This window comes from Chroicocephalus ridibundus, chromosome 5 (genome assembly GCF_963924245.1).
Source record: "Chroicocephalus ridibundus chromosome 5, bChrRid1.1, whole genome shotgun sequence".
Classification (NCBI taxonomy): Eukaryota; Metazoa; Chordata; class Aves; order Charadriiformes; family Laridae; genus Chroicocephalus; species Chroicocephalus ridibundus.
In genome coordinates this window covers 17,493,501-17,515,852 of record NC_086288.1, presented here as the reverse complement: position 1 = coordinate 17,515,852, position 22,352 = coordinate 17,493,501, and the positions used below count along the sequence as shown (strand labels likewise).

At 37.0% G+C, this 22,352-nt stretch overlaps 1 protein-coding gene and 1 long non-coding RNA gene across 4 annotated transcripts in view; one reads left to right on the top strand and one right to left on the bottom strand.

The window, feature by feature from the left end:
• The window catches only part of INTU (inturned planar cell polarity protein), a 54,632-nt gene extending 32,704 nt beyond the window's left edge, over positions 1-21,928 (top strand). For 2 of the 3 annotated variants that reach the window (XM_063335752.1, XM_063335753.1), the window contains 12 exons: positions 814-932; positions 3,456-3,545; positions 4,075-4,152; positions 7,540-7,729; positions 10,126-10,179; positions 11,560-11,622; positions 12,680-12,901; positions 13,448-13,870; positions 14,409-14,506; positions 15,265-15,454; positions 19,328-19,482; positions 20,892-21,928. In XM_063335752.1, the coding sequence (XP_063191822.1) occupies positions 814-932; positions 3,456-3,545; positions 4,075-4,152; positions 7,540-7,729; positions 10,126-10,179; positions 11,560-11,622; positions 12,680-12,901; positions 13,448-13,870; positions 14,409-14,506; positions 15,265-15,454; positions 19,328-19,482; positions 20,892-21,003 (1,794 nt within the window). In that variant the 3' untranslated portion in view covers positions 21,004-21,928. The remainder of the gene's footprint in view (positions 1-813; positions 933-3,455; positions 3,546-4,074; positions 4,153-7,539; positions 7,730-10,125; positions 10,180-11,559; positions 11,623-12,679; positions 12,902-13,447; positions 13,871-14,408; positions 14,507-15,264; positions 15,455-19,327; positions 19,483-20,891) is intronic. The other variant, XM_063335750.1, reaches the window with a different exon arrangement.
• LOC134515997 (uncharacterized) overlaps positions 1-22,352 on the bottom strand; it is a 38,232-nt gene that overhangs the window by 3,734 nt on the left and 12,146 nt on the right. Inside the window, exon 3 of the long non-coding RNA XR_010071192.1 lies at positions 17,067-17,170. This is a non-coding gene — a long non-coding RNA (uncharacterized LOC134515997). The remainder of the gene's footprint in view (positions 1-17,066; positions 17,171-22,352) is intronic.

Sequence of the window (22,352 nt, the reverse complement as noted above, 5' to 3'; positions counted from 1 at the left end):
ATTACCCGCATTATTTCTGGCCCATCATGATTTGGCAGAAAGCAATAAATGTGGGGAATCATAGGTTTGCTTATTACTATATTGTTATGGCTATAATAAATTATTTTTTTTTTAAATTGCTTACGTAAAAAGTTCATTTTAAAGAACTGGTTAGAAAAATAATTGTCACAAATACTTACCTCTACTGATCTTGAGTTTCAAGATGACTTCTTTAAGAGTATGCTGACACAGATGGTCAGAGGTTTGGTGATAAAATTGCTAATGGTGTACAAGTTATTGGAATATATTTGTTATATTTGAGTCTATCAGTTCTGTTTTGTGCTATACATGTAAACCAATTAGGTAGGGTTATATAGAGGGACTGGAGTTTCCATATTCTTGTTGGTTTTAAAGAACTACGTTTGATGACTTAAATCACAATTTAAATATTGAAAGAACCATACAAAGAATAGCTATCTCTTGGAATCAGATTTGTTAACACTGTACTGGAAGCTGTAAAATGCAGTGGGCATACTGTTTGTCATTTTATATTTCTCCATATAATAATGATTGTAAATAAGTCCTCCTTTTCTATAAAATAGAAAAGTTAAAACTGTCAGAAACGTTCAGGTGCATTTTAGAACTTTCCAATATGCCTTTGCAGGCAACTGCTTGTTTTGATACCACATGGAAGTATATCATAAAAGCTTTCATATTTAAAAAAAAACCAAACTGATGCCAGGAAAAGAATTTGTTATCTTGTTTTCTGTGGGTGGGCTTCTTTTTGTGATTTTGGTTTTGCTTTGCTTAACTAACAGCTAACTTTCTTCACAGCAAGAAATTCTTTATCAGTATCCCATATCAGAAGCATCCCAAAAACTGAAAAGTGTGAGAGGAATATTTCTCACGCTGTCTGACATACTGGAAAGTGTTACTGGTACCCAGATTATCAGGTAAAAATATTTGACGTGTAATGTATTAATACTTTTATTATTTTATACATATGTGTACAGAGAAACACACATAAAGTCTGGACAAAACAAGAGTGACTCTACCTGTTACAGTAATGTTTAATTAGAACAGTGTGCTTGAAGTTGAAAGGCTCAGCCTGGATGTACGTTGGTTTGGGGGAATTTCTTTGTCATGGATGGCAATGACTAGGATTTTTGCTTCAGTAAAATTGTTTTTAGATCCCTTAGATCTCTTAAAGCATCCTTATCTAAACTGGGATTCTGTGGCACTGTACTGTGGCAGACTGGAAATTCTACAACAGCTTCGTTCAAATTTTTAAAAATTAAAAAAAAAGAAGTAATTCAGTTAAATTCATGAGTTACTGCTACTCTTAAATTAATTTTATTTCACGTTCAACTTGCAACAGCTGAAAGATTTTTGTATCCACAGACCAGGACTCTAGTAAGAAGTCTAATAAAAATGACTTCTGAGTTTTTGGAGTGGCATAGGGGTGCTGGAGATATGTCAAGAGCTTATTGAATATTTAAGGATAGATGAATTTTCTGATGGAATAATTAGAAGTGAGATAGCAGGTGCCACTTCTCAGTTTCACATTTATTCCCATTGAGAGTTTACATCTCTTTGGGGGTCTTGGGCAAGATTCTCTTCTGCGCATCAATGCCTGGTGTGTCAGATACAAGACCTGGATTGATATAAAAAAGCCAAATATAAGTGGGATTTCAGGCCTGAGAATAGAGAGTGCAAGCAGTAGTGAACAGCATTGGCAATAATAAGGAATTCCTCAAAAGGCAAAAAGCTTGCTTAATATATTTAAGTTGGATTTACCACTGATAAATTTTTCCTTAAAAGGAGTTCTTGATGTCCTTTTGAATATTTTTGCTTAACAGAAAATTAATACTGGTTAATTGACTTTTGTTTGCATTTGTTTCTCTTAATTTTTTCTCAGACTTGTTGGTATCCTGCTATTTTGAGTAAGAAGTTCTAACACTGTGCTTTAAGCATGCTTATAACTTTCTAGTTATTAAGTTACTAAAACTCAGGATACTGATGTCGTGAAGAATAGGAATGTGGATTGACTCCTTTAGCAGCAGGTATCCAACACAGGTTTTTGATCTTTTGCGTGTACCAGTATTCTAATGCAATGGCACTTTAATTAGCACTGAGGTGTGTTAACTCCTCTTAAATGCTTATGCATTCTTCATGAAAATTCTCCCATCTAGAAGCATTTTCAGACATGTCCAGATTTTCAAACGAATTCAGAAGACAAATCAATCTGTTGTTTGATGACCTATACCTATGGTATCATCAGAAAAACAACACAGAAATCCATGATAATGTGGATTCACCTTTCCTGTTAAGGGTCTCAATTTCCCATTTTTGAGTTCTAAAAACAGAAAAGCATTTCTGCTGGTCTCTGTGGACTGTCTCATCTCTTAAAAAAAAAAGAATAGATAATTCCCAGCTCTCCTATGAAGCTTTTTCTGTCAGAAGAGTAAATTGTCATTACTGTGTCTGCACATGTATTGTGTATGTTTCAGGATGGGGATGTTTATTTCTTCGTAGTTGACTGCTTTATAAATATATAACTTGTTTTGTTTGGAAAGCACTTTTGGTTACATGAAGGATGAAAATTACAGTGTAAGTGAATCTGTGAAGCAAGTTGATCATGGAGACATATCCTTAAAATTAAATTCCCGAATCTTTCAAGCTAAAACTTAAATTACCCTTTTTTGATTTTGCAGCAGTGTTATATTGTTACTTAAAATTTGTAATGTGATTTTAAGAAAGGTGGGGTTATGCTATAAATTTAGTGTTCAAGATACTTACAGATCTTGGTTTTAGAAGCAGCCAGTACATTTAATCTGATCATCTGGTGCGTAATGTATGGTTTACTGCTAATTAGAACATTGGGTCTAATTCTGTTTCATGTTCTAACCCATTTTATGGTTCAAATGAGATTTCTCTGTGTCTTTCTGGGATTGCTGAGCTTCATAGAGCAATCTCCTATACAAGGAGATAGCATGAGAGTTCAAGCTTATGTTTAACACCAAGGTAATACATTCAAATACCTCTTGGGCTTGTTTTCGAAACATGTGTGGGGTCTTTTTCAATGATTTTGTGAGTGACTACTGTGTTCAGAACCTTCATTAGTACCTCCGGTTACCTCACTGTGATCTGAAACGGCATTCATTTTCTACGTTGACTGCATTAAAAGCTAGGCAGATACATGCCAGGAAGACCTTTAAAGAGCATCTGAATCATTCAGAAGATGACTGTGGCGCTTCAGTAGCGGTTGTTGATCCTTTATATTTGTATACTTGAAAGCGTTGTTACTACTGGTGTGATCTGTTTGGAACAGAAATATAATTATCTAGCCCAGCTGCATGCATGTGACTCTATATGAGCATAAGACTTTGCATATAAATTGCATATAAATCATTCTGGCTTATAATGGTGGTCTTTTATAACATCATAGTATTAACAGAAGTGCTTCATTTTTCTAGTTCCTCCCTTTTTTTATGTGGAAAACTGGTTCAAGTCGTTTACTGGAAGGAATCTGACAAGTTGCTTGTAATTGGCCTTCCTGAAGAAAAGTGAGTTTCAAATAAAATGTTTTGTTTTCCTTCTAATTTTATTTTGATTCCTGTTATGTGTCCTCAAATTGTACTATCCTATCAAAAAAAGCAAGAAAGGGAGGACTTACAATGTATTCTCTTTACTATCACTAGTTTCTATACGTGTGATTCCACTTTTTTGATTGACTTTGTTCACATCTTGTATATATCAGTTGTTACAGCTTCTTTTTCATTTCCTCTAAAGGGAATAAGATCTCGTTAAATCTCAGAAATACTTGTAGGCTGTAAAACAGTAATTTTCAGTGTTTGGTAAAGTCAAGTCCTGATTAGAGGCTACTGAATAACAGCAGTAATATTACATATTTATGTGTTGTAGCAGGACTTCCTCTCCCCCCTCACACACTCCCTCCCCGGCCTTTACTACTGTCTGTCTTTGCGGGCAAGTCACTCAAAGGAACTACCTCATACAGTCCGATGAAGAATTTTTTTTGTTTGCAATACATCGAGTAAAGATGCTATAAGTGTGCATTTGAATTTTATTTTTTAGTGTGCCACTTTCTCAGCTGAGGAACATGATCGAAGATGTTGTCAGGACCTTGAAATTTATGTACGGTTCTTTAGACAGGTCAGTTCTTTCAAACGTGTTTTCTTCTCAGTCACTAATATTTTCATTGATGCTCACTGAAAACGACAACTAGTAGCATTCATTTTTAATCCTTACATGGAATTTCTTTGCATGTCTTTTATACTTGCACAATAAAACAGGAATCTGTTCTTCTTGCCTTTTTGTTTCACTAGCAAAACTCTTTTTAAACAGTCTTTGTTACTTCAGAAAGTTTTGTCCTTGATTAGGTTAAATCATTAGAATCATAGAATCTTCATGGTTGGAAAGGACCTTTGAGATCATCAAGTCCAACCAAACAACCTACAATCTCTGCCAGTAGAGCATGCCCTGAAGTGCCCCATCTAGACCTTTCTTAAACACCTCTAGGGATGGTGACTCAACCACCTTCCCTGGGCAAGCTGTTCCAGTGCCTGACCACTCTTTCAGTAAAGTAATTCCTCCTAATACCTAATCTAAACCTCCCCTGCCACAACTTCAGACCGTTTCCTCTGGTCCTGTCATTATTCACTTGGGAGAAGAGGCCAACACCCACCTCTCTGCAACCTCCTTTCAGGCAGTTGTAGAGGGCAGTGAGGTCTCCCCTCAGCCTCCTCTTCTCCAAGCTAAACATGCCCAGCTCCCTCAGCCTCTCCTCATATGACCTGGGCTCCAGAGCCCTCACCAGCCTGGGAGCTCTCCTCTGGCCACGCTCCAGCACCTCAATGTCCCTCTTGTACAGCGGGGCCCGGAACTGAACACAGTACTCCAGGTGAGGCCTCACCAGTGCCGAGTACAGAGGCGCGATCACTTCCCTGCTCCTGCTGGCCACGCTATTCCTGATACAAGCCAGAATGCTGTTGGCCTTCTTGGCCACCTGGGCACACTGCTGGCTCATGTTAAGCTGGCCGTCCACCAGCACCCCCAGGTCCTTTACTGCCGGGCAGCTTTCCAGCCACTCTTCCCCAAGCCTGTAGTGTTGCTTGGGGTTGTTGTGACCGAAATGCAGGACCTGGCACTTGGCCTTCTTAAACCTCATACAGTTGGCCTTGGCCCATCGATCCAGCCTGTCCAGGTCCCTCTGTAGAGCCTTCCTACCCTCAAGCAGATCAACACTCCCACCTAGTTTGGTGTCATCTGCAAACTTACTGAGGGTGCACTCAATCCCCTCATCCAGATCAGTGATAAAGATATTAAACAAATCCGGCCCCAAAACTGAGCCCTGAGGGACACCACTGGTGACCGCCTGCCAAGAGGGTTTCACCCCATTAATCACAACTCTCTGGGCACAGCCATCCAGCCAGTTTTTAACCCAGCGAAGAGTACACTTGTCTATGCCATGATTCGCCAGCTTCTCCAGGAGAATGCTGTGGGGGACGGTGTCAAAGGCCTTACCAAAGTCCAGACAGACAACGTCCACAGCCTTCCCCGCATCCAGAAGGTGGGTCACATGGTCATAGAAAGAGATCAGGTTGGTTAAGCAGGACCTCCCTTTCCTAAACCCGTGCTGGCTGGCCCTGATCCCTTGGCCGCCCTGCATTTGCTGTGAGAGCTCGCTCAAGATGATCCTCTCCACGATCTTTCCTGGTACCGAGGTCAGGCTGACAGGCCTGTAGTTTCCCAGATCCTCCTTCTGACCCTTCTTGTAGATGGGTGTCACATTAGCCACCCTCCAGTTGTCTGGTACCTGCCCTGTTGACCGAGACTGTTGATAAATGATGGAGAGAGGCTCGGTGAGCTCTCACGCCAGCTCCCCGAGTAGTCTTGGGTGAATCCCGTCCAGCCCCATAGACTTATGTACCTCTAGGTGCAGAAGCAGATCACTGACTACTTCCTCCTGGATTATGGGTGGGTTGTTCTGCTCTCCATCCTTATCTTCCAGCTCAGGAGGCTGAGCACCCTGGGGATAGCTGGTCTGACTATTGAAGATGGAGGCAAAGAAGGCATTAAGTATCTCAGCCTTCCCCTTGTCTTTAGTTGCAACTTTCCCCCCCGCATCCAGTAAGGGATGGAGATTCTCCCTGGCTCTCTTTTTGTTGATGTATTTATAAAAGCTTTTTTTGTTGTCCTTAATGTTAGTGGCCAAGTTGAGCTCCAGCTGGGCTTTTGCCTCCCTAATTTTCGCTCTGTATAACCTAACGAGATCTCTGTACTCCTCCTGAGTTGCCTGTCCCTTCTTCCAAAGGTGGTAAACCCTCCTTTTATTCCTATATTCCTAAGTTCCATCAGAAGTTCCTTATTCATCCAGACTGGCCATATTCCTCACCCTTTAGACTTGCGACACTTGGGGACAGCCTGCTCCTGGGCCTTTAAGATTTCCTTCTTGAAGAGCGTCCAGCCTTCCTGGACCCCTTTGCCCTTCGGGACTGTCTCCTAAGGGACTCTCTCAACCAGTGTCCTGAACAAGCCAAAGTCCGCCTTCTGCAAGTCCAAGGTGGAGGTTTTGCTAACCCCCCTCCTTATATCGCTACGAATTGAAAACTTGACCATTTCATGATCACTAAACCCAAGACAACACATTCACGTAATCTAAGTCACTGTGGATGTCAACAGCACTCTGCAAATGTTATCCTTTGCGTTAAAGCACTGTTTGTAAAACATACATATGAATCAGTGTTACATTTTTAACAAAGTAAACGCTCCAGACTTTTCAACTTTATTGGGCAGAGTGACTGTCTTTCTCTGCATTTAGAAATGACCCAGAAAATTTTCAATCTGACTGTAACCCAAATGAAAACGCCAAGCTAGGCTCTGCATATGCTTGCGTTCAATTCAGGGTTAAAGTGTGTATGTCATAGAGAAAAGCCAAATATTTCTATTCATTTTTCTCTGTTGAACAGCATAGAAGTTTCTAGAAAGAACAATCTCGCACAGTGTCAGGCTTCCTCTTTTTCTTAGGACGTTTTTTATGTCACTTCATGACAAGGAGCAACTTCTAATACCTGCAGCTGTTTAAATGCATCTCAGAAAAAGCTTAGCTTTGAATGTGAGGTGTAAAGTACTCAATTTGATAGAAGTATTGGAGACCATTTGGAATAGTAGAATGCTTTTTTGAATTGTCTGAAGAAAATAAGATGATCTTTAACACACCAAAAATAGTAAAATAAATTACTAAAATAAAGAAAAATAATAATCTTAATTTCCAAAAGGATGAAGCTGCTCATTGTCTCATCTTAAGTTGCTCTAAAACACCTACTATGATACTATACTGCTTTCAGCAAGGCAGTTTTTTCTTTGTAGGTACTGCGTAGATATTAGCCTAGTGGGTTTTTTTCATGTGAAAAATTAATGTTAAAAAAAAAATCCAAAAGTAGTATCATGCTGTGAAGACACTTCTATAGTGCAGAGGGTTATATAAACAAGCTACAAGTTTCTCAGTGTTATTCTAACTTGAAGTTTGTGTTTGTTCAGTGCTTTTTGCCAGGTGGAAAATGTTTCTCGCCTGGATCATTTCTTCAACCTGTTCTTCCAGCGCGCGCTTCAGCCTGCAAGACTCAAGTCAAACACCAGCCCCAGCACTCAGCACTACGACACCTGCAGTGCCTTATTCTTAGACAATCTCCCGGGCTTGCGCTGGCTGACGCTGCCTCAGGAAATCAAGGTAATTTCATTTTCAGATCGCTCTAGGAAAACTTGGGTATGAGAAGCCAGAAAATGGATGCCAGTATCTTCTGCTGTTACTGTGTGATTTATGTCAAGTGCTTTGCCCATCCCAGACCGCTCATTTTCCTACAGGATCCTTTATTTAAGTTTGGAACTACACAGTTATTCCCACAGGAAACATTGCTATTATGAATGTATTTTGATGACTTCAGAGTTATCTAGGAAGAGAAGTTGATGACAAAGGAATTAAACTTTATTTAAAATATATATATATATACACATGCACACACACACCTCTAACAACTAGCATATGCAGTAGGGAAAGCAGCCCCTGCTATGTAGCTTGATGTTTGATTTTAACTATTCAAGTATTTTTCCAGGTAGAAAATATTACTCCAGAAGCCCACGCGTAATTTGTAATTTAGGAGAGTTATAAATGGCTGTTGCAGAATCAAAATAAATGCCCATACATCATTTGTTTGACACCATACAGGTACAGCTTTTCTGCACTGTTTCACTGTGTCTGATTACCTCCCAATTAGAAACTGGGTTGTGCTTTTAGCCATAATAAGACAAAAGTAAATAGCATTATAGCTTTCAGTCTTCAATCTCATTTTAATGACTTTACAGAGTTAAAATTGGGATCATTAGGATAATTATTGGTAAAGTTGTTTTTTTTAGAAATTAAAATAATAGATTTTATATATGTGTGATGCATTGTCCCTGCCAAGTCTTCTCTGAAGTGGATTTTCATATACGCTGTAGAACTGATGTTATTAGACCAAAATAAAAAAAAGGTATTATTTCTCCAATTTAAAACAATTTTAACAATTTTTGTACAAGAGAGAACAATCCCAAGGAGGTTTCTGCAGTAGAGTTGCAAGACCAACACATACTGCATTTATTCAGAAATTTATGGTATTATTTGGAATTACATATTCTTTTGAATTACACAAAAAGAAAACTGAATTCAGCTTGAATTATGCAAAATGAAGTCTGCAACAGGGGTTGCAACTAGCAAACCTTTGCCTTACAGGGTGGCAGATTCTGTAACACAGTTCCAGCCCAGTTTGGCTCTGCACAGATAAGCAAGTCTGAGCTGCGTTGTACAGCAGTTGGCAGGCAACATGCTCCATAACTGAAGGGAATAAAACGTTTATGCAACATGTAGTTGTAAAATGTGGTCAGTCAGCAACCTAATATATATTTGAAATGCAACTTAGTGCACTAACTGTTGTCAAACTTTTTTTTTTTTCCTATCCAGGAAATGACACTTTTTTTTTTCCCCTTGGACTAGTTGGTGATCTTTTTTTTTTTCCCTCCATGCTTTTTTCTTTTCTCTCCAGTTTCTGTGGAGAGACTCTGTTACGGTTTGTTCTCTAGTTTAGCGTTCAGGTTGGTTGTTTCTTGTAAAATTGTAGGCTTTAAAGGGATTTAGAAAGTAACTTAGTTTATATTTATGATATAGACATCGTTTTCCAAAATTGTGTGGGATCATCCACATTTTCCAGAAAAAAAATTTTGTTGCAGAAGATGAAATTTCCAGTTAAGCTTTGGTGAAGATCTTTATATGCTGTAGGGAATATAAAACTAAAAATGTCAGTTCTTTGTTGGGCAGAAAGCCATTTAAATTTTAACTGGGGAAAAGCTGAGAGACTGGTTAGTTGTCGACTGCCAGCAGCCTTGCTGACACTTCTCTGTTTGAAAAACTGGCTCTATTTCAATTAGAGGCAGCCTCTTAATACAGCCCAAGAAATTTGTAATGATGGTTTTTAGGTTCTTTTCATTAAGTAGCACATTTATGTCATGAACTTCAGTACCATTTTCTTTAAAGGAAAGTATTTTTAGTAAAACTTACATTAACCAACAGCTCTTGTAGTTGGAGAAATAAGCAAGCTTAAAAGCGGTTTCAGTAGAACAAAGATAATGTGTGAGAAAGTTTTGGCAATTTCCATAGAGACAAAAACTAAATCCATTGTGAAAAAGATTTTTCTAATAACTCAGTTGGATACAATAGCTTGCCAGATTTCAGAGCTGTCTCTAGCCTTCAAGGGGTAGCCTCTAGACCTCCTGTTTTAAAGCACGCTGAGAGCAAGAGTGACATCTCCTTTATACCAAACAGTGGGTTCAGCAGGCACACATGCAGAGAAATTTTACAGTTTCAAAGAAGGGGGAAATACACAGCAATTAAGAAGGATTTTTCTTTAATCTGATGAATTGAGCTGTTATTGATATTTGATATTACTACTGAAAAGTATGTGCCAATTTTTATTCATTCTCTTTGTACCTGTGAATCCTAATCTTCTGAGACTAGCAAAATAGAGCGAATTATGCTGTTATTCTAAGTTAATGTGTTGGAAATCTCTGTTAAAATGTACCGTTTAAATATTTCAGATGGAAATTGACACAGCGCTGAGCGATCTGGAAGCAGCTGACTTTGCAGAGCTGGTAAACGTTTTATTTCTGTTGTTTGCATCGCACACTATCTCTTTACCTTGCTGTCATATTAAGTCGTTTAAAAAAGCACCAATTCCAAACTCACCCACTTTTTTTAATCAAGTGGAAGTCAAAGCAAAGTTATACTGTACTGTTCTTGTTTTAAGATAGCTCAATTGTACCATTCTGTTTATTTTGAATTTCTCTCCATGGTTAACATTATAACCGTATTAGAAACCCATAGCACTAGTCACTGAATGATTTACTATAATTTAAGTCCATGGGATGTCTACAAGGAGACTATAATTTTAACATGGCTGATTGTTGTTACATGTCATGTTTCATATAGATAATTGTCTCCTTCCCAAGCAATTGTGAATAAGCCTGAAAACTTCTATGGGGCACTAAGAACTTAATTTTCCAGTTTACAGAATGCAGCTACATGTTATGCATAGTTTTAATATTGTTAAAGGAGGAGACAGTAATTTACTTAAGTATCACTTGCTGTGCGTGCTCTTTACTGCGCTGTATAGGGCGGTGAGGTGTAAACATACTGAAATTCCATTTTTATTTTCTAATCTTTGTGATCTGAACTTTCTTAAACTCATGTCCCAGAACAGTTACTTTAAAATTATTTTCCTCATAGGTATATTATAATTGAGCATAAAGATAACTTGTTTGATCACATATTTAGCATATTTTGGGACACACATATTCTTAATTGCAAAAGATACTTAATTCTTAAAACCTAAAATACAAGGTAGGCAGACATATAGTCTATCTTGCAAAAGAAAAAAAAAAAAAGAATCACTGTACTAAACAACCTGATGATTATTTAGAGAAAACAATATTTATAAGTTGTAGCTTATTGCACAGAACTTTATAACACCCATTTAAACTAATACACACTCTGTCCACCTAAAGATAGTGTTACTAATTTGAGGGCCCTGAGCATCTAGATTAAAAGATCAATGAACTGGTACATTTTTGGTAAAATGTCAAATACTGGGAAAAAATGCTTTGACTTGGAACTTTTACTCTAGGATGGCCTCTGGTGTCAATAGTTATGCCTCTGCTACTCGTTGTTAAGAACTTTGAGAATTAGCATATCCTAACAAAAACAGTTTATGGACAGGTAAGAACTAAATAGGAAACCGGTTATTTTTAACTGAAAATTGCTAGAGAAAATTGTAGTGACAGGAAAATCAATAAAAACTTGGTATTTCACTTAACAGTTCAGTGTTAACTGCCGTACTGATGATAAGAAGTGGTCAAAAAAGAAAATATTAAATAAGATATTGATTACAATTGACTGGAATTAGTTGACTTGCATTTGGTAACTAAAATAAAAATTCTGAATTAAAAATTATACCATGCTTTTTTTTTCCACAGTCTGAAGATTATTACGACATGAGAAGATTATATATGATTATGGGCTCTTGTCTCTTCTACAAGGTAGTATTAGTGAGTGATTAAGGCCAAAAGATTAGGAAAATTCATCTGGAAATCTCACTCAGTCATGGAGTAACTCTTTTCAGAACCTCACAAATATGAAAAAAATGTATGATTCCTTTAAGTGTGAATTTCTAATAACAGACCTAAAACTCAAACACCATAAAAAAAAAAAAATTGACGTCGGGCTGTGATATGTACTATACGACCAGGAAGAACAAAATACTTGTTTGAAACTGTCTTAAAGGAATTTTGCAGTGTATAAAGCAAGGATTGGAGACAATAGTAAGAGTCAATTCAAGGGATGCTGTATGATATTGTAATAGGATTTTTTTTTGTTCATTGCCATTTTTTAATAAAGATAACAGGTGATCTATCTTTAATCTGTCTTTAAATCCAAGACTTTAGTCATTGGATTGACAGCTTTTTCCACTCTGGCCTCATTTGTAAATTTATTTCTTTTTATTAAACGTAGACAGTGTATTCAACAGTATAGAGAGGAAGATAACAGTCTTTGCTTTAAGGAAACTTATATTTTAAATATTTTATCATACAATTGTTCTTTACGCTGGTAGTATTATGAGACTAAACTGTTAGCACAAATGGAACTGCACGGTATCTACCATGACAGCGCTTTAACTGTAATGCCCTTAGTGATAGAAATACTGTTGTACTATGTATCTTCTTTGGAAATTTTATTAATTCCACAAATACTGAGCTTTCACCGGAGAGAGAATTAAATGAGAATTAAAGCACCTTAACTCTGTAGGTGTTTAGCAAGCCGTTAAAGCCATACATTTTCCAGCTCCCCTTTGATAACTTACATATATACTGATGTTTTCTTTGTTTATATTTCAGTACTTGTATTCTTCAGATGCGGTGCAAAAGCTCGGTGTTATCTGTTGTACAACTGTGTACCAAAAAGAGTGTCTTTGGCGAGAAACTGACAACCTCAGTGCATGTGGAGCATGGATAACTCTAGCTGAAAAGTACTATTAAGTGATAAGCGGTGGTGGTGTATTTCTTACTGAATATACTTCCTTTTCTGTGTTTAATTAAGGGTTACTTGATTGGTAATCACTTGCCAAAGGAAGATCTTATTGATATAGGTTTATATTGTCGGCACTATTGTCTGTTACCCTTGGCAGCAGAACAGAAGATTGGTCAGTTAGTGATATGGAGGGAAGTATTTCCACATCATCATATCCAGCCATGGGAAGTTTCAAGCTTCACAGGATACAGGGAACCTGAAGCAAGGTACTTCTTACTGATAGTTGGCTTGGTAAGTTAACATTTGCAGTGTGCCTGTTCTCTGATGCTCTGTTTTGCTGTTGTGTGTTGTCTATTGTTCAACAAGATCAACACTTTTTATGTGTTTTATTTAGTAATATTACAAAATATTCATATTATAGCTGTTTCATGGGATAGAATTTCTCAGAGAGCAGCATTTTTTATGCATGTGTAAAACTTGCAAGTTTTAAGTATGAATTTTCATTATTTTTATACCCTTTCACTTCGGTTGAAAATGTTTTTGCTTTCATGATTTTGTATTTTCAGACAAGTCTTTTCAGAAATGTGGTGGTTTTTTAAATGTGGACTTTTTTAAAGCAAACAACTGAGTATATAAATGATAGCTTTTTTAACTCAAATAACATGATAACAGATCTCCATGGACATGATTTGATTATAAAAAAATAAGTCTGGAAATGAGGAAGAAGTGTTAAATATAGTGCTGTATTTGGCTGAAGTAACAGATGAGATGTAAATATAATACAGCATGTACTGTATATTAAACCAAAGGCTAATGTTGCTACCTCCATGTTAACAGAGACACTTCATGCTGTGCGTCCTGCTCGAGGCAGGAGGCTGTGCATCCAAAGCTATCGGGAATCCAGGACCAGACTGTATATACGTAGATCAGGTCAAAGCCACTATACTTCAACTGGAAGGAATAGACGCCAGCATAGAGGAACGGCTAGATTCTCCGTCCATCCCACCTTTATCTTGTGCTGACTGGTTCCTTCCTGCAACACGTGACAAACCGGAGAGCTTGACCACCTCACCCATCCTAAGTAAGCTACAAAATACTTCCAAATCAGTAACCACTCCAGCGAGCAAAAGGACCCTGTTTGGTGACTCTTCTATAATGACACGTAAGCCGAGCCCTACGAGAAACAGTGGAGGACCTGACCGTGGAAATGAAGGTCCTGCAGAAGATGAAAGCAGTAATCCACAATCTGCAGTGGATCAGGTCTGAGAACAAAGACAGAGGGAATTTATAAGGTTCTGGTGGGCTTGGGGGAGGTGGCAGTTCTCTGAAAAACTCACTCAAGTAACTTCCTTTTTAAAAAAGCACACTATAAAAGAATAAATCTAAGATCCCCTGCAAATACGTCTGTTGCCTTGGGAAGCTTTGGGTCAGCCCCAGAGCCATCACATTTATTTATCATTGCTTGCAAATATTTGGGGTTTTCCCATGACTGAAGTGGGCACAGATGCATTGGAATCAGCAGAAATAATTGGAGAATATTCCCAAAATAATAATGGTGTAAACATAAATTATCAGAACAAATTACTGCACAGTTGTACAACTGCTTCTAACCCATTTCAGTCTTAAAAAGGCTATAAAATGCATTTATGTAAGTTGATGCAACCATTTGGGCCTTTTAAAAAATGCTACATGATTTTCTTCTAAGTAGGTGATTTCTTGATTTGATTCTGTTCTTTTGTTAGTTGTGGTTTTTCACATTTATCTCCTTGTTGAGTTCATTTATCTCCTTGTTTTTTAGACCACTAGAAAAAAACATACCCTACCAAATCCATTTCATTTAGGAAACCTCAAAAAGAACCTCTCAGAGAAAGATACAGAACTTCTTAACGCTATCAAGTAAGAAAACATTTTTAATTCATCATTTCAGACCTAAGGCCGTGCTTGGATCGTTTTTTGACTACGCACAGATCACAGAAGCTCCTGCATCACTTTATTCTAACCAAAACTTTGCTATGCAAGGATTCTCAAAAGTGAAGCTCTTAAATGGAGAGCTTAATTAGAAAAGACAGCTGTTTCTCAAGAGTATGTCAGTAGAATGTATGCGGATGTCCCACATATATGTGACCTTGAAAGTTCAAATAAAAGAGTTTTTGGACCACACACAAATCCTGCGCCTCCCTGGTGTCTAGGTAGCTGTACAAAGGACAAAGAAGCCAGGATCTTCACAGTTCCTGCCTGATGCTTGTGCCGGCACAGTCTGATCTGGTGTTTTAGTTGAGCTCTAACGAAAGCTTTCCTTTTTTCTTTTTTTTTCTGTTGCCCCCAAAGCTTTTACTTCTCTGTTCCTTTTTCTTTTTTTTGGTGAGAATTTTTGAGAACACAGTGCAATACCTAACTAGTTCCATAGTTTTTTGCGTTTGTTTGGTTTTGAGTGGCTTGTTTTGTTTTGTTTTTTAAATTGAGTGTTAACAGTCTAAATTAGCAGGATTTCCTTGGTGTAGGAATAGAAACCTTTTGAATGTCTGTATCCACTTTTGTATTCTATTGTAGTTACCAGAAAACAATTCTGTCTTAAGAAACAAAAGTATATGCTGTTTAACTGAAATTTATTTCAAAGTTATTTGAATATTAAATGAATTCTCCTGTTTTTGAAGGTTGACATCTGGTCCTGAGAATACCCTCTTCCACTATCTATCTTTGGAAACGATGCAAGGAATCTTTATTACTCCAACTCACAAAGAAGTAGCACAGCTCGGTGGCTCCATCCACCCTCAGTTAATTGAGAATTTCTATCGATGCTGTCTTTCAATTCGTTCCGTTTTTCAGCAGTCCATGAGGAAAGAAGTATGGAAGCTTTGTTTTCCATTTTTCTATTTACATTCTCAACTCTGTATTTCAAGATTGTTTTCACTTAATTATTTAAATAGTTCACTAGCAGATGTATTTGCATGTGTGTGGTTGTTTTTAAAACTCCTGATATTTTACTGTTATGGGCAGGTTCTTTCTCTGACCATCCAACCAAGTATGCGTGCAATGATGGCTCGCTCTCCCACCAAAAATGCCCTCAAAATAAATACTCAATGTCTCCAGTATAGTACTTTCTTACTCTGTTTCATATTAGGACTTGTTTGTAGCTCAGCAAAGAGTTTCACGCCCTGGGTTCAAGAACTGTTAAGTAGCAAAAGAGTGGGGTTTTAGCCATTTGAACGCTAGGGGGGGATTTCAGATTGGCAGCAAAAGGAAATGTAGGCCCTCTTTTTTCACAGAAAATGTTTTCGTATGAGCAGTGACAGTGCGGTCTCCCTTCACTGTGTCTGAACAGTGACCTGGGGAGGGCCTCTGACCATGAGAGGGTCGTTCTTTGCTTCCTGTGCTACCCAAGATTGCTTATATGTCTGCCATCAACTACTGTCTGTAATTGTTCACATGGATATCTCTCTAGAATAAGACTGGCTATAATGATTGATTCCATTTAATTATGCTGCCAGCTCTCTTGGAGTTTAGATTAGGTGGGATGCCAGAACAGGTGAGGCTTCTTCCCTTTACAAAGATACCAATTCAAGCCTTGCGCTAGATGTGGGCTGAAGCCTGATCCCAGCTGCCAGAATGTATGTGGGTACGCAATATTTAGATTAGCCTTAAAAATGGACAGATCTGATGTCAGCAACTGTACCACCTCCTGTTTGACTAAAAATTTCTGTTTATTCCAAATGATCCATCTGGAGAAAGATGGTAGTAGTAATGCAGATATCTAAATAATAGGTATAAGAATCCATTTATGAGATACTCTGTTCAGATCAGACACTTTGTGTTCAATGCACACTTTATTTTGCTGAAAGTCTGGTTTGTTAACTGCACAGTTGATTTTTATTGACATGAACCAAATAAAGATAACATTAATCTCTGCTAATTTTGTGACCTGTTTAGTTCTTTTGGAAAAGAGAAATAATTAACTATAAACCTAAGTGGAATACTGTCTGAGTTGCATTTTTTTAGATCCTAAAGTGACAATCCAAGTGAATTAAATGAGAAATGGGAAATAACAGTACAAATTGAATGAACAGAGTTTGTAAGTAGCAGTATAATTTTTCTTAATCATTTCTTGAAGTTACTGAAGAAGTCACTTCTGGTTAGACCTATGTGCCTTGTTAAATCATCTGGGAACTTTTAAGTGCAAAAAATAGGTTAATTTGGTGGATTGTTCTGTCAACTTCATATGACGCTGAGGTTTGGCTGAGTAGGACTTTGGCATTGAGTCATGTATTTTGGGCACTTCTGTTGGGAGATGTAGAAACCCAAAAGCAAGCAGAGAGAATACACAAACATTTCTTATCATCGAATTGCCTCTGGTTACAACTGTTAAATAGACATTTTATAGTTCAAACAAACAAACAAACAAAAGAATAAAGAAACTATTCAGCTACTAGGTGAAGCTCGTAAAAAGCGAAAAACTCACGGTTGAAAGTCAAAACTTCTGTTTTGGCCACCGCTACCTCAGCACATGATTTTCTGGCTTCTTCAGACGTGAGTAGACTAGGCAGCAGCAGGGTTCATTCTGCTCTGAAAATCAGAAATAATTGATGAACATGTGCTGCAGAACAAAGTTTCTCTTTAAGAGAAATGTGGGGTAGTTTTTGCATGTTGGCTCCAATAATTAATGCTGAAATTAGCAGTTTGTTCATGGCATGAAGAAAATGTAAAAGAATGAGTGGAAGTTTTTTCTTGTTCATAGTGCACGACAAAAAACTCAAATACAGAAATTAATATTATACTGCTTATTCTTTGTCATCAACTAAATATTGTTACAGCTTAGGATTCAGAGAATTGCACCAATAATGCAAAATTATTTAAACTGATCAATCACTAATTTTTGCCTCACTTTTAGAGAACTGAAAATTCACAATTTAACTTCTAAATGTGTACAGAAATTTTGAATAAATTTTAAATTGAGAAAAAATAAGCTCTGTGTTTTTAAACCCTACAATATATGCCACTGTATGTAAGAAGCAGCCCTGGCCTCATTTTCTTTATCATCATCTTAGTATTTTCTTAAATAAAATCAGAAGGAAAGAAGTTTTAATGCATATGGAAGTACAGACCCTTGTAGTTCTATCAAATATCCCCTCTTAGTACTTAATTTTTTCTTTAGTATTTTCAGTATGAATATCATGGTGTAAGATGTGCTAAAATATAAACAAATGTCAGCTTGGAAATTGCGTAATAACGACCCCATTTTTTTGGTGGGGAAGACTATTAAACTGAGTACAAACATATTCCTTAAGTTTTTTTCAGTAGCAGTATTAGCAAGAACAGGGTTTGAAACAATTTTGTGTACTAAGAAGAGAGATAGGAAGGGTAAAGTCATCTATTGTGTCATTTCTTCCACTCTGTGAACTATTAATTTAGAATATGCTTTATGAATTTAATCCAAAGCATGTTTAGGGAAACTGAAAAGACATTTTCGCAGGCAAATATAAGCCATTTTTTTTCTCAAATGCTCACTTTTTCTTCTACCATTTTTGAGAAATTAAGATGTTTGTGATAATGTGACCACCTTTTTTCTTCTAGACCTTCAGCCCCCACATCTTCAATATTGTAGGCCAATTGAAAGATGTGGTTTATGCTCCTACATATGGCAGACAGAATTCCCATGAAAAGTTTTTTTTCAAGGAAACCTTTTCTTTCACCTCCTCAGATCTTGTCATTGGAACATAAGTTTAATTGGTAGATCCAGAGATGCCCTGGCCTTAAGACAGATTTGTTTCAAAGGGACTTCCACTCCTGTTTCCATAATCTCATCTCACTTCTTATGCTTCAAAAAAAAAAAAAAAAAAAAGGTTTTAAAGCTTGTTTTTCCTTCACTACTATATAGACATTTATAAAAGAGTACTAAACTTCCTTTGACTTCAATGGGAAAAGAGTTGAAGTAGTGACAAACCCTTTCAAAATTCCTCGTGTGTTTAACTCCATGTTCATTCCAGTCTTTTTCCCACTTGCGTTTCTGGTGAAAAATACCGTGGCATTATTGGACTCACGGGACTGTTAAGCACCAAGACAGAGCAATGAGAGAAAGTAGATTTTGTTCCTACAATTTGATCCTCACCAAACAGGTACCAGGAGTTCAGTCAGAAACACCTGGAACTTTTACAAGGTTTATTCAAAAGCTCTTCACAAAACATAGCCCTAAAACCAACAGAATACAAAAACGTCTTTATTTTCTATACATCTTACACGTTCATGCTGAGTAGGAGCAAGAAAACGCTCTGAGCAAAGTGCTTCGACTGTTTATTTACAAAAAGAAATTCCTGCCTGGCCAAGTTTATTCAATAGGCTTTTACTATCACAGTTCTTAATTAGGGAGGCACACAGAGAAGGAAAGATGAGAGCTTTAGCTGTTGTAACGTGCTTGTTTAGAGAAGCTGTATTATCTCAGATGTCTTATGAGAGAAATAGTGTTCAGCTAGAAGGGGAAAAAAAAATCCAAAAAGGGAGCATTTGTCTAAGTTGTACAACAATGGAAAGGCCTCTTGATGCCAAAGTAACAAAACTGTGGAAAAAAAGAATCGTGTAAGCAAGTTAGTTATATCTCCTAAGTCTGCCTTTTTTGACAGCAATATCGTTCATCAGAGATTCCTGAAGAAATCATATGCTTATATTTGCTAGTGTTTATGTAAAAAGATTTCATTCTGTACTAACATTTCACCAATTGTTTTACAGAAAAAGAAAAACGCAGGCAGTGGGGCTTCGGAATTGAGTAAGGAAGCTGAGGACCTAGATCTGGTAACAGAACATGGAGTTTTGTTTGAGTGCTCTCCTGATAACTGGACTGATCAGAAGAAACCACCACCAACAATGAATTACTGGGTTGTGGGGTGAGTTTAAGGACAAATGAATGTGTTTCTGCTAGTGTTTCCCATTTTGAATATGCCACTGTACTCATTACGAATAAATTTAATTGTGGCACATCATGGAAATATTTGAGCTGACTGACTGATGTGGCTTTAACTTGGGATCTGGGAACACATTGGTGTGATGTTCCAAATCTTCTGTTTCAAATCTTGTAATTGTTTTAAGTCCAGGCCAGTAAGCCCCATTCTGTAGCCACTACTTCTCACTATATTTCTCACTTATATATCTCACTATATTTTGTGCTGTCTACATTTTAACTGTAGTAAGCAGACAGTCATGTTAGCAGCAGGAAGTCAACAAGGGTGTTTCCTTCTTTTCTACATTCGTCTTCTCTATTTGGTATTCTTACTAGATAAATAGAAAGAAAAATGTAAATGCCCAGTTAAATGGAAGCATATGTTTTTCACCATATGAAAAACAAATTCAGTATAGGCAGGGGGCGAAAGGAAGACAAATAATTATGTTTGATTAATTCATTAAGTTATAATTGACTAGTTCAATTATTGCGCAGATAGGAAATTCAGAAAACAGCAAAATACATTTCTGAATATGGCATAAGAACCTTTTTTCTGATACAATGAGGGGAAACGTCATCCACAGGTAATTTTATTGGCCAGGAATAATAATGTAGAAATTCTCTTAACGCAGCTTTTGTTCAACCTGTTTGCCTTCAAGTCATATGTTCAAAGAGAAAAAAAGAAAAACAATTGTTTCCCACCAAGAACATACATAACTGCAGTTTGTGTGCTATCCGTGGGGTTGGAAAAATTAAAATCTTTAGTTTAAACATTTTAGAATGTTTATGCTGCTGTTGATATCTTTTAAAAAACATTTTTTCAGTAAACAACGTGTTAAATCAGGGGCAGTCCATTAGTATTTGCAGAGCTATATGGTATGCTATAATGCTGCACACGCTTGCGCCAGGTTTTAACAGCTTTCCTACTTTAGCTCTTTCCCTAAAAGAGCGTAATGTGACCTGTGGGAACGTACCTACCCAGATCTACTAAGTTTAAAAATTAGTAAATATGTGAATACTGGCGCTTGCTCCCAAGTTCCAGCTTGTAGCCTGGAAACCTGCATTAGTGCAAAACACACCACTACCATGCAAACAGATCCTGAAAAACTGAAGAGTTTTTTCTATACACAGTCATGAGAAAGCTGAACAGAGAACTTGATTTGAAAATCTAACGTGTTGAAAGAAGTAAGATAACGCAGGAGAGCCACAGAAGTTTGCTAGCTGTCTTACACAGCAGTTGTTTTTAACATCTTACTGAAACCTCAGAGTACAACCAAAATATATCGCGCTGCTGAGGAGAAAAAGCTAACACCTATGATAACTTTTTTTTTTTTCTTTTTTTTTTTTTTCCTCCAGGAGGCTCATTCTGCATCCAAAACCTCAGGAGTGTTATGTCTGTTTCCATGACTCAGTCACAGAAGCTGCTGTTGAACTGGCCTTTAAACTGTCCTTCGGCTTAGCTACATAGATGAGCTTCCTGAGCATTCAGCCAGCCTGCGGGGTGTTGTCACCTCTTTGGAGTACTTCAATATCAAGAGAAATTAACTCAACTGTGGTGCTGACCCGTGGCATATCTTTGAAATGCTTTTAAAAAAGAATAAATCTACCTTGTGGTAATGACACAGGTAAAACTTCAGTGATGATTTTAATGAGCTCATCGATTGAATACTTAAAATTATTTCAGAGAAACAAAGTTCTTATTTTTATATACTGTCAAATTACTTATCCTGGTCATAACTTTATTATATTAAAACATCGCATAATTTGTACGTTCACTGCTGTTCAGTGTATAATACACAATGTAAAATGACAAGCTGATATCCTCACAGTACTCTCTGAATATCTGGCAATTTGGTGATGGAGGGGGAAAAAAAATATTTCCAATTAATTAAAATTTTTCACCTCTAAGGGCATGAAAAATAGTGCGTGTTTTCAGTAACGTTGTATTAATCAAACCAGAAAGAAATCTTTTAGACAATTCACGGCATTTAGCCACACAAAACTAATGGTTTACCATTTTTGCCAGTATGGTCTCCTGCACACTTGAGCACTACAGTATGGTTGATGTTTTACTTGACTTCATGATTTTTAACTATAAATAATACTTATATTTGTTAAAACGCAATTTTGAAGGCACAAAAGAAGATGGGGGGAGGGAGGTGATAGTTTTAAGACTTATGCATGGGCACAGCTAATTTTTTATTATATTCATAATAAAACCATGTATATTTGGAAAAGACCAGTAAAGCGTTATTCTACTGTTTTTTTACTTAACATATTTTCTCTTTTGTTTATTTAAACAATATTTGTTTAGCTAGGCCTTCTACACTTTACAGCTGGATATTACAAAAAATGTTAGATTATATCCATATAAGGCAAAAGAAGGCAAGATGTTTGCAAAATCAGAATTCTTCTACAAAATTCAGCCTTCCTACAAATTGTTAAAATGTTCATAATCTGCAAACCAGCTGCTCCTACAGGTTTTTTAACTAAAGTTTAGTTTCAAATGTAAGATTTTTGGGGCTTTTTTTACCCACAGCCAGCACGCTTACATCTGGTCATCTGCATAGCATTTCTTCATGTTCCACGTCAAAAATGCATTTTTATTATTTTTTTTTTTATTTCCGCTATTTCTATTTGCTTTTCATGAGTGCTTTTCATAAAATGCATGACTAAAGTTGCATTTTAAACAATGGGATCAAAAAGTTTAAGTATTCAGGAAAGTGAATTCAGTTCCGTAGGCTGCCATGATCAAATCTTCAGCGCTTGTTTTCACTAGTAAATTACACTGTTTAGAGTAGTTCTAAAATAGGCAAT